This window comes from Centropristis striata, chromosome 19 (genome assembly GCF_030273125.1).
Source record: "Centropristis striata isolate RG_2023a ecotype Rhode Island chromosome 19, C.striata_1.0, whole genome shotgun sequence".
In the NCBI taxonomy this organism is placed as follows: Eukaryota; Metazoa; Chordata; class Actinopteri; order Perciformes; family Serranidae; genus Centropristis; species Centropristis striata.
The window spans coordinates 29,405,723-29,418,974 of record NC_081535.1 but is presented as its reverse complement, the minus strand read 5'-3'; the positions used below and the strand labels follow the sequence as shown (position 1 = coordinate 29,418,974).

The 13,252-nt window shown below is 39.8% G+C and overlaps 1 protein-coding gene across 1 annotated transcript; it reads right to left on the bottom strand.

The window, feature by feature from the left end:
- Window positions 1-1,866: 1,866 nt before the first annotated feature.
- smyd1a (SET and MYND domain containing 1a) lies at window positions 1,867-12,168 on the bottom strand. The gene is made up of 10 exons (XM_059357679.1): window positions 11,859-12,168; window positions 8,261-8,437; window positions 7,175-7,388; window positions 6,905-7,035; window positions 6,664-6,702; window positions 5,480-5,675; window positions 5,271-5,363; window positions 3,605-3,768; window positions 2,022-2,190; window positions 1,867-1,932 (listed from the first exon to the last, which is right to left on the bottom strand). The coding sequence occupies exons 1-10, from the start codon at window positions 11,993-11,995 to the stop codon at window positions 1,867-1,869; spliced, it is 1,386 nt and encodes a 461-aa protein (XP_059213662.1). The 5' UTR covers window positions 11,996-12,168.
- Window positions 12,169-13,252: the final 1,084 nt, after the last annotated feature.

Below are 13,252 nucleotides of genomic sequence, written 5' to 3'. Positions count from 1 at the left end.
CAGAGGAGTACTTTGCAAGATGATATTTCAGATCCTTGAAACCAAAGCATTTCAGAGTGGACTTTGCTCAATTTTTAACGTTCTGTGTGCTTTTAATCTTAACTTTCAATTTCCCAGAGGACTGAATTAATTTTCATTCTGATTTAGTATTATTTTTATATTATTAGTAGTATAGTTTGAGAGTTAGAAATAAGTATTTTTTGTGAATGTGAGAGGAATGAATGAATTATGTCCTCTCACAAACACAATTTTACCTCTCACATACACAAAAAATGTGTTAATGTGAGAGGTAAAATTGTGTATGTGAGAGGTAAAATGATGAATGTGAGAGGTAAAAGTGTGAATGTGAGAGGAAAAATTATGAATGTGAGAGGAAAAATTGTGTATGTGAGAGGAAAAATTGTGAATGTGAGAGGTAAAATTGTGAATGTGAGAGGTAAAATTATGAATGTGAGAGGAAAAATTGTGAATGTGAGAGGTAAAATTGTGAATGTGAGAGGTAAAATTGTGAATGTGAGAGGAAAAATTGTGAATGTGAGAGGTAAAATTGTGAATGTGAGAGGAAAAATTGTGAATGTGAGAGGAAAAATTGTGAATATGAGAGGGAAGAATGAATTATGTCCTATAAAAAAAAACATGTAGAACTTAAATTTGTATATTTTGTTGTTCAATCATGACAGCTGCAGCTTCCTTACTTGACATTTCCACAGGTTTGAAACAGCTCGGTAGTCGAACCCTTTCCATTACGTAGCAAAGACAGCGAGGGTGTGAAGTGTCCAGCTTTCCATGTTATGAGTGCAACATCCAGGTATTTATAATGCTCTGCACGTCTCTATACTCTGTGAACGCATTTCATGTACTCAAAATAGCAAGTGTATGTCCTAGTCCTAATGTCACCAGGGAGATTATGTTTTACCATTGGGCTCTGTTTTAAAGCAATGTTTTCTACTATTTGACCCAAACAGGGAACTGAAATAGGTTGGCTCTGCAGTCTGAGTCTAGCTGAACAATATGTAGATACAATTACAATAAAATAACTATAAAATAACTGTAAAATTACTTTAAAATAACTGTGAAAAAACTGTGAAATAACTATAAAAAATAACAGTGAAATAACTGTAAAATAAATATAAAATCATTGTAATATAACTATAAAATAACTGTAAAATTACTATAAAATAATTGTAATATAACTGTAAAATAGCAGTAAAATAACTGTAAAATGACTATAAAATAACTGTAAAATAACTAATATAACTATAAAAAAAACAACTGTAATATAGCTATAAAATAACAGTAAAATAGCTATAAAATAACTATGAAATATATGTAGAAACACTGACATATATCACATAACAGTTGCCTTTTCAACAGCCAGGTGTTGTCATGAAAAAATGATGAGTTCATCTTTAAATGAGCTGCTGTATTTGATTTAATTGGCTCTTTATCTGATGTATCCACAACTCTTTGTCTCACACACTCTTTGTCTGTGTCTTATTTACACTCTTCAGATCATTAAAATGAGGTCAATTGCAGTGGGAAGAAAGCTTTGAACATAATTTCGCAGTTTTATGTGTGAAAATAACATTTACAGACAAAACAATGCAGTGGTTTACCTAATAAAAAGGACTGGGTCAGTGATATCCTGGTTATCAGGAGTGCTTGTTGTTGGTGTGAAGTGATCACAACAGTTTGTATGTCCACTTTTATTGTAGAAGCTGTTTATGCAACATGTAAGTGTTAACGATACAGTGCATCATGAGACATACGGGTGATTCAGAGACTCAGCAGTGGAACTGGGTGCAGAGCTTTAGGGGACGTGCAGTATATATATAGTATATACAGATAGGATCATCAGGGGGATTATCACTCTTTGAGCTGTTCATTCTGCTTCAACATCTTCAGCTCCATCTCTGTCTGCAGACGCATAGCCTGAAGGCATAAAAAAAACAAAAACAAGATTACAAAGTGTATTGACAAAGTTGAATTAATATGTGAAAGTAAAGTAGTGGCTGTCGTACCTCGAGGTCTCTGGTGATGGCGTGGTTGGGTCCGTGGGTGACCATGAGGATGCGGTATGCATTGCAGATCAAGCCGTGCCCCGCCTCTGTCTGCCCCGCATGCCAGTGGGTGACACCTGCCCGCATGATGGCCATGCCCAGCTGGGCGTTGTTGGGGTGGTACAGCTTTCTGGAGAAACAAATTTACCAGAAGAGACACAAACCCACAATGAATGTATCTACTGATGAGTATTGTGTGTGTACAAAACCAAGAAACCTGCTAATACAGGTGCATCTCAATAAATTAGAATATCAGAAAGTTTATTTATGTCAGTAATTCAATTCAAAAGTGGAGATAACACATTATATAGATCCATTACACACAGAATGAAACATTTCATGTCTTCATTTATTTATTTATTTATTCTAATTATAAACCCAAAATCACATTTTATGTTGGACTAAAGGACTAAAAAAGACACAAAATGACCACAAAAAGACACAAAATGACTAAAAAAAGACACAGAATGACCAAAAAAAGACACAAAATGACCAAAGAAGACACAAAATCACTGAAAAAAGACAAAGAATGACTAAAAAAAGACACAAAATGACCAAAGAAGACACAAAATGACCAAAAAAAGACACAAAAAGACTAAAAAAGACATAAAATGACCAAAAAAAGACACAATGAGAAGACAGAATGACCAAAAAAAACACACAGAAGACACAAAATGACAAAAAAAGACACAAAATAACTAAAAAAGACACAACAACAGACACGAAAAGACATGAAAAGGATTCAAAAATGACTCCAGAGAGTTAATATGGAAATGTTGGCCTCTGAAAAGTATCTCCATCTATATGACTCAATACTTTGTTGGGGCTGTTTGACTTGAACTACTAGAAATGGACTTTTCCATCATATTCTAATGTATTGAGATGCACCTGTATATAAGTCTGAAAGATTATAAAGGTTTCAGTGCTTATTCATGGTGACTTGAGGAGTTACTATGGAAATATACTGTATATAATCAGTGGTGGAAGAAGTATTCAGATCCTTTACTTCAGTAAAAGTACTAATACCACACTGTGAAATCACTCCACTACAAGTAAAAGTCCTGCATTCAAAACTTACTGAAGTAAAAGTACAACAGTATCAGCATCAAAATGTACTTAAAGTATCAAAAGTAAAAGTACTCGTTATGCAGAATGGACCCACTCAGGTTGTTTTATATCTTCCAAATATATTATTGGATTATTATTATTGATGCATTTATATATCTTAATATGTCGTGAGGTTTAATTTCAACAAATGGCTAATCACTTTAAATGTATCATGTTACTTATGTTACCTACTTACAAGTCTTGTGTACAAAACCAAAAAGTACCTTTAAATATATGTTTTTTCTTTGAAGTCTTAAAGATTGTAATGATTTTAGTGCTTATTCATGGTGACTTGGGGAGTTTCTATGGAAATATACTGTATATAACGAACGTGGAAGTTCATACTGATCTCCTCCCATGTCAGGCAGGATATCTAGGATCTTCAGTTAAATGAAGGATGTGTGAAGTTACAGCAGCAGTCTCCTGTCAGCACTCACGTGTATCCCTCCACCATCCTGCGGGCGTAGTTTGCAGCCTCAGAGAAAGACTGCAGGTATGAGAGCACCTCGCTGGCGGCGCTGAGCACACGCAGCTTATACAGGTGAGTGTCAGCCAAGACTTTGTCCTGCTTCTCCAGACACTCACGGCACAACTTCACCATCTGAGAGAGGACAGACAGAGGACAGTACAGGGAGGACAAGAACAAGGGGGAGCATGTTAAAGGTGCTGTACTTGACTTTCAGAACAGGATTCAGTCTGGGCCGGGATCCCCTCGACACAGCTCTCACCTTTGATGTCACAAGCCAACATAACAACAGCAGCAGTGGTGAGAGAGCCAACAATGTTAATGGGGGCTAACGTTACCTCACAATCACCAGGACAACCTGCTTCTGTGACAACGCTGACCTACGGTGGTGGGAGGGCATTCACACGGAAGCCAGGTCACTACCAGTAAATTTGTAAACACAATTTTCCCTCTCACATACACAATTTTACCTCTCACATTCACACAAAAATACTTTTCACATTCACAATTTTACCTCTCACATTCACGAAAAATACCTCTCACATTCACAGTTTTACCTCTCACATTCACAAAAAATACCTCTCACATTTACAATTTTATCTCTCACATTCACACAAAAATACCTCTCACATTCACAATTGTATCTCTCATATATCCAATTTTACCTCTCACATTCAGAATTTTACCTCTCACATTCAGAATTTTACCTCTCACATTCACAAAAAATACCTCTCGCATTCACAAAAAATACCTCTCACATTCACAATTTTATCTCTCACATTCACACAAAAATACCTCTCACATTCACATTTTACCTCTCACATTCACAATTTTACCTCTCACATTCACAATTTTACCTCTCACATTCACACAAAAATATTTCTCACATTCACAATTTTACCTCTCACATTCACAAAAAAGACCTCTCACATTCACATTTTACCTCTCACATTCACAATTGTATCTCTCATATATCCAATTTTACCTCTCACATTCAGAATTTTACCTCTCATATTCACACAAAAATACTTCTCACATTCACAATTTTACCTCTCACATTCACAATTTTACCTCTCACATTCACAATTTAATCTCTCATATTCACAATTTTACTTCTCACATTCACACAAAAATACTTCTCACATTCACAATTTTACTTCTCATTTTCACGATTTTACCACTCATGTTCACAAAAAAATGTGTGAATGTGAGAGGTATTCTTTGTGTATGTGAGAGGTAAAACTGTGAAGTGTGAGCCAGTTTTAAAGGCAGCAGGTCACATGCACAAACAACAGAGAAGCTCAAAATACAAAACACACTGGTTAAAGGGGCCAAATGATCCAGAACAGCATTTCAGCACCATCAGTTAATAATTAAAGGCATCTGATAGGCAGTTGTGTTTCTTCTTCATTCATTCTACCCAGCACTCTTGGTGGGGGCTTGCTTTAACCCCTGATAACACACGCACTGGGAGTATGACTTTGTTTTCTGCTCAGGACCCTATTACTCCACTTCTTCTTCACATAGTAAACATATTATTTATTGCTACATTAAGATTCAGAATGCAGCACCTTGAAGTGAAAGACAGTTAGAGAGACATACGTAAATGTAGAAAAGCTGAATGCGGGCTTGCGTACCTCGTGGTATTCCTTATCAACGCGAAACTTCTCGATCTTCTCCAGACACTCTTGACTGTAGGCCGTCCCCTCTTTCAGCTTATCAGCAGAGGGCTGAGAGAGACACACAACGACAAAACAGCTGACAGGAATATGCAGCGTTCTCATGATCAAAATGAAATGGAAAACATTCTGCATTTTATTTGACTGTTTTCATGTGTAAACCCAACTTTATTCCCATCAGTCTCTGCTGCAGCCATCATCAGGTCGTCCTTGATCTTCTCGCTGCAGTGTTTGCAGGTGCACTCGAAGTGGAAATGCTCCCTCAGCTTCTTCTGGCGGTCAGCAGACAGGTTGAGGAAGTCCACATAACTGACAGTCAGTTCCTCGCCCTGTGCAATTTTCCCCACAGCTCGCAGCTCGATCCTGGGACAGTGTAGACAGGACAGCCCTGATTTTGTGGATCTTCTAATGCATGTTTTATGGTTCCCCTCTGCACTGCATGCAATTAATCTCAGTATTGTGTTAGTGTAAGCCATATACAAACTATAGATACCCCGGCTCCCTACATATATGCTACGCTAGGCTAACCATGAGGGGCAGTATAGGCCATAATTCATTCTTACCTTTCACATACACAATTTTACCTCTCACATTCACAAAAAATGTGTGAATGCGAGACGTAAAATTGTAAATGTGAGAGGTAAATTGTTAATGTGAGAGGTAAAATTGTAAATGTGAGAGGTAAATTGTGAATGTGAGAGGTAAAATTGGTAAAAATTTGAATGTGATAGGTGAAATTGTGAATGTGAGAGGTTTTCATTTGGACTGGTTTCCCGTTGCCAACCCTGCCTGCCTCTGACTAACATGCCCCATCGTTCTCCCGGTAAACTATTCAGCTTTCTGTCTCTGACCACGATCTGTCTTAACCCTTCCTGGTGTTTGCCTGCCGGTGTGACGTCCTGCTACTACACTGCTGAATTGCATTAACTTGCTGTACTTATACCAGTCAGACACCTCAGCCTCAAGAGACTCTGTGAATAAGACTGTTTTTGGACTGCATATCTATTGCCTGTTTGCTGCAAAGACCATTCAAAAAGAGACTAAAGACTCTCTACTCTGTACTCTTTTGGGTTACTGCTATTGGGTCCTCACACAACCGTTACAATGTGAGAGGTAAGAATGAATTATGGCCTATACGGCCCCTCATAGCTAACTATCTGCTGGCTCTAGCTTAATATTCATTTTTCAGACACGGGAGTGTTAGTCTTCTCATCTTACTCACTACAAATATTGCTCTTGGTCATATTTTGTGTTATAATTGTGTCTCATTTTTATTAGTTAAAATGCATTTTGCACACATTTTTCAGCTACATTGTATGACGAGTTGACGTTGATCAGCTGTAATACATACCTCCTCTGCGAGTGAAGAGCAGAACTCACAGCTGACTGGCTACAAAGGGAAGACACAGCCATTTCATTTAGACACTGGTCTGGTCTTTGTGTTAATAAAGCATTATTAAATAAAGCATTAACAAGTATTATGGTCAAAAAATCTTGCTATATTATTGGAATTTTACTTGCATGCTTACATAATAATCAATATAATTGATTTCTCTCATTTTAATTTACAGGAGCAGTAGTTGGATGCCTACATTCCATGGTTGAGGATGACCGTACAGTTGGGCCAACAGTCGTGGTTGACCAGACAAAGGTTGGGGAAAAGACCCACACCTACAGCCTGAAGGCCTCTCTGGTCACTCAGTGTGAAACCATTACACTTGATCTATAGAGACAGACAGAGAATATAGGAAAGGGTTGAGTGGGTTTGGGAGGAGACAAATATATATATAAATATATAGTTTTCAAATATAACTCCAGAGGCACTGGTAAATAATAATGCATACTGAGACGTTCATTCTTACAATGCCAAAGATGTGTGAGATGAAGTCCTCAGAGTGCTGCTTCCTTCCATGAGACCAGTATTCCAGGAAGGATTTCACGTCAGTCTTGAGCTTCTCGTGGTCTTTTTCAGTCAGATCAGCCACGTGGTCCTCCAGCTGGTCCACTGAGATCAGCTGACTGTCTGATACGATGCCTGTGTCCTTGTGTATACGCCATAGCACACGAGCAGCCAGACTGGAAAGAAATGCAGGTAGTGGAGGGAGACGTCATGGTCACATTTAAAATCATTCTAACCCTATCACTCAGTGTTGACACTGTCATGGGCCAAGGGGTTGTTTTAGAGGAAAGGTTGAGCTGATGTTCATTTCAAAAGAATAGTCATGGAGATGAATGAATGGATGGATGGACAGATGGATAATGGGTGTATGAATGGATGGATGGAGGGCAAATGGATGGACGAATGGATGAACGGATGTATGAATGGCTGGATGAATTGGGTGGATGGATGGACGGGTGGATACATGGACGGGTGGATAGTAGGATGGACACATGGACGGAGGAATAGTTGGATGGATGGAAGGACGGGTGGACGGACAGACGGGTTGACGGATGGACCGGCGGATGGATAGATGGATGGATGGATGGAAAGATGGATGGACGGACGGACGGACGGATAGATGGACGGATGGACGGACGGACGGACGGACGGACGGACGGATGGATGGATGGATGGATGGATGGATGCATGGAACGATGGATGGATGGACAGATGGATAATGGGTGTATGAATGGATGGATGGAGGGCAAATGGATGGACGAATGGATGAACGGATGTATGAATGGCTGGACGGGTGGATAGATTGACGGGTGGATAGTTGGATGGAGACATGGACGGACGGACGGATGGACGGAGGGAGGAATAGTTGGATGGATGGAAGGACGGGTGGACGGACAGACGGGTGGACTGACGGACCGGCGGATGGATGGATGGATGGCTGGATGGATGGACGGACGGACGGATTGATGGATGGATGGATGGATGGATGGTAATATTGGGTATAATAATGTAATTGACTTAGATCCATGCTGGATGGGCTTTTCCTTACCGAACGCTCTCGCTGGGCACCTTGCCAATTTTCCTGATGGCTCCACATTCCTTCTTGTGTTCGTCCCAGCATGCAGTCTGGCAGGTGCGGTTGCAGTAATGGGCAAACTTACACTGGGCACAGCGGTGCAGGTTGGCCTGCTGCCGGAAACAGCTGTGGCACACCTGAGTGGCCAAACTAAGAGGGAAACAGACAGAACAGAGAAACATTGCAGCTGTGTTAAAATATATATTTCATTGACATTACGGAAACTGCAGTGAGATGCCCCTGTGAGGATTGGCGCGAAAGAAAACTAAAGTAATTAACAGAACATTTTCCATGAAACCAAAGCCCTAAAATACCACCCAAAACCCCCCAAAAAGTTGGGACATTGTCTAAAATGCAAATAATGTAATGTTCAAACTGATATTTTTTTCAATTTTGGTAATACCTGTATATACTCTTGCTCTACTTTGGATAGTTTAGTTTAGCAGGAACACCCTATAATGCAATATAAAACAATAAAACATAATAAACTACAGCTTTCAAAAATGACTAGGCAGAGAATCATTTTTTGTCTAATTGAGGGAAGAGTTTCAGGGCTGAATGGGATTGAATTAGACTGTACAGGTGTCTATCACCTGTTCATTCTCGAGATGTGAGCAGCATGTATATGTGCTGTTGTACAGTCCACACTGACATTATGGCAGAGGCGAAGAGAGCAAAGGTGTCGTACAGAGGAAATAAGAAAGGAAAAGGGAGCAAGTGACAGACCAAGAGGCAGACGGACAAGGGTAAATCTGGGGCTGGCTTTTAGAGAGCGAAATAAAAGGCTGCTAGGCAAACAGCGAGCTGGTCCTGTTGCTGATGGAACAGAATGGGACATTAGCTGGCTTGTTATGTTGTGTGTTGTTGCTCGGTGTTTGGTGTTTAGCAAAGTTGTCAACTCGCTAGTTATTAATCATAACTAAAGTAATCATAACAAACGCTTAATATTAACAACAGTGACTCTTCCAGCATGTTTTCCAATCCATCTGTATTTGCAAACGTGATTACACAGACCTCTTCCGTCCTCATTTTTTCAGCTGGAGTTGGATTCTGCAGTTGGATTCTGACGACACACAGAAGCTCACACTGTGTGAGTGAACACAGTTTATTCAACAAAGTCCAAAGGACAGTGAACAGACTTGTTAATGCTTCTGATGTTTGTTGGAAAGCAGCAAAGCCCTGTGCAGCACACACACACACACACACACACACACACACACACACACACACACAGCTGCTGTTTGTATTGGACAGCTACTTGTCTGCATGTGTGCATGCCTAGCCTAACCCTTTAAGATCTGACAAATCAGGCTGAATTCACACTTTAATATCCAACAACAAAAAAGTCCAGACAAGGTTTGCATTGTATGGTTTGCAGAATGCAAAAAGTCCAGCTGCACTACTTGAACTGCAACACTTGCTTGGGCTTTGAAAAAGACATGCAAGCCTGTTTAAACCATGAAAGCCACCTTCCATTATTTTACATTCTATCTGGTCTCAAAAAAATTTTTAAACTACCACAACACTGACTTAACTACTACACTACACAAACTAACAATTACTCAGATATGAAAAACAGCAGATAATAGTTCAGACAGTGGGCGATGGCTAAGACAAAAACTCCTCTAGTTGAATGAGTTATTTAGCAGGTTTTTTTAGCAGTAATTTAGAGAAAATGATAGCAGTCTCGTGTCCATGCAGTAGGCCTATGAACCTCAACAGCTGACTCAGCACCAGTTTGGGGAGCCAACATATGACTGAGGGCTGCACAAGAACAAACCATATTTATCATTTCACCTGCACATTAAATGCGAGTTGTCCACCCAAGCAGCTAACTCTGGATAATTCCATACTACCTGACATGCACCCAGTAGATTTCTACTTGTTATCTTTTCTTACCTGCAGAAACTTGTTAGGGATGTGCAGCTGTACCCAGTAGCCAAGTTTTAAAATTTAAGGTAATGAAAGTGAGTTAGTTTGACACTATGGCTTAGCTCATAAAGACAGGAAGTGGGCTCGTTCATGCAATCACCTTGCACCTGAAATATTTTTTATTGTCTAAATTCTGATTTAATAAACAATAGCATCTGTTAAGGTGCAGGGTTAAGAAGTGTTGGTGTATTTTGAACTTTGCACAGAGCCAGGCTGGCTATATTCTGGTGCTTCATTTCAGGTGCTTCGGCCATAATAAGTCATCTCCAGCTCACACATATTGCAGCTGTGAGAAATCTCCAATTCGACAACATTAGACCTTAGCAGGGATACCACGGGGTATTAATAAGTCTTAAGAAGTCTAAAATCCAATAATCTGAATTTAAGGCCTTAAAAAGTCTTTAAAAGTGTCAAAGCCTTAAAGATTGATTGAATTATAAAGTTAATGATGCTGTTATAAAGTTACATTAGTTGTAGTCTCAAACGAAACGCGAACTAAATACTACCAAACCTGTACAGGCTGCTCAGAATTGATCCAAATACAACGTTGCATAAGAGCATAAGTTATGCTGGCTATCTTATCTCATAATCATCTCCTAAAATATATTTAAACCATAATAAAACATTGAATCACATATGTTAAAAAAACCCACAAAACAAGCCAGTAATCTTGGTGCAGCTCTGGACTCAGACTACATTTTAACATCATATTAAGACACAAATGTGGATTCTCTTGAAGTGGTGGTGGGCAGTGAATCTTTAGGGGGGGATAGAAGGTCAACAGTAGTAGGTACACCATCTAACTGCTGGGAACCTGCAGATTAATTTGAGTTGCAGCTCAGCACTGTGTGTGAAACTGTTCTAATCATAAATCTCAGTGCATAAGGGTTTAGAATCTCTTAAACAGTACTAGTTTATAGTATACTCTTGGTTTATGAAGCAGTGAGTGGTTGAATGGGCCAAAATAGATTTGTGATATGACATTATGGACCGTGCAGACACCTCAGGTCTGCTGACTGTCCCCGGACTCAAAACTAAACATGGTGAAGTAGCATTCACTTTCAGTGCACCATGTATCTGGAGCAATCTGCCAAAAACTGGTCTTGTTATTTCTTATGCACAAAAAAAAACTTGCTACAGTCTACAAATGAACCTTTTAGCTGCTGCAACACAGTTTTCCCAACATGACCAAAGTCTCAAAACCAAGCACACAGAGCCTCCACAGACATTATTCCACTGTCGGCTACATGGAGAAAAGATAATGTTATTTTTCTTCTACTGTTATCTCTTCTACTGCTGCTGCAGAGATTTCCAACCATCTGGTTCAGGCTCTTAGTTTTAAATTGAAGAAAATAATTTGAAAGCTTGCAAGGAGAAATCCAAAAATCCATTTGCAGCAGAGCCTCCCTTGGCCTTGAAAACTGAACCCTAAAGTATGCCAAGCTCACATGACACCTTGCCAGCTTTCTCATTGCTGCTGTCATGAGAATTTGGGCATCTAGCAGTGAGGTCATAGCCCAGAGAAGCCTGACCTACTGTCCACAACTCACCTGTTGTGTATCAAATCTGCAAAGACATGCTTAGTGAGAAATGTTCAGTCCTCCTAGTCTCAAAACCACAACAACAGACAGCCTCGTACCTGTCGAAGACCACGGCGGAGTAACTCGGCTCGGCGAAGACCACTTCCCCGGCGATGAGCTCTTTGGTGGCCCGGAGGCCCCGACCTTTCTTCCCAGCATCAAACAGCTCAACACTCTCCATGTTCCCAACAGTCATTGTAGTGGCTAAACAACACCCAGAGGACACAGAGAGGAGGGAGAGAGCTGCTGAGGGTGGGACTGGCTGAGGATAAGGGAAAGTTCTCCTGGATATCCAAGGAGCACTTGCCCCCTCTCTCCTTAGCCCGACCCCTGCTACAGCCAAAAATAAACTTTCCCCCTCTAGGGGTTGTACCAACTCCCCAGACTGGGCAGGGGGCTGATCAGGGGGGAACGACAGCCACTAGAGGAGGTAGTGGAGGTAGATGTCGTCTAGGGGTGTCGTCCCCTTGTTTGGGTTGGTTCGTCCTGTGGTATTTTGGTCCGGAGCAGCTGTGGCTGTCCGTCACAGGCACAGCACAGGAAACTGAGCTGCTTACATTTGATGGCACAGTGGCAGCCTCTTCTGCTCTATCTTATTAAACAAACATATCTACCCTTTGATTCATTATATTCAATCTGTCACTAACTGTGTCTGGTTCTGTCCGGTGCTGGGCAGCGAGAGCATGAGCTGCTTCCGTGTGATGAGAGCAGTGAGAGTGAAGCCAAACAATAACCGAACCAAAACAATGAGCTGAAAGACTCTAAAAGTGAAGAGAAACCGTAGAGTTGGTGACCCAGATTGACCCCTTATTTTAGCTCCACTATCATGTCAAGAGTCAAAATAAGGGATTGACTTCTGTGATATGTGCCGTGTATATTCTCGTTCCCCAGAGACTCCTGACAAAGTTCCCAAATTATTAAAAAAAAAAAAATGTAAGAAAAGAGAGATGTATACCACTAGCACATAAAATATACAGTTTACACCAGGGGTCTCAAACCCAAATTACCTGGGGGCTGCTGGAGGCAGTATCAAAATGACCAAAAAAAGACACAGAATTACCAAAAAAGACACAAAAATATTTTTAAAAAGACACAAAATGACCCCAAAAAGACACAAAAATACCCAAAAATACACAAAATGACTAAAAAAAGATACAAAATTATTACAAAAAGACACAAAATTACCAAAAAAGACACAAAATGACTAAAAAAGAAACAAAATTACCAAAAAAAGACACAAAATTACCCCCAAAAGACACAAAATTACTCCAAAAAGACAAAAAATTACAACCCCCCCCCCAAAAAAAATTACCAAAAAAAGACACAGAATTACCAAAAAGACACAAAATTATTTTGAAAAAAGACACAAAATTATTTTAAATTAATAAATAAGATTGTATATAACAATGTAATGTAAATATTATGGGTATCCACACTTAAATTTACACCCTCA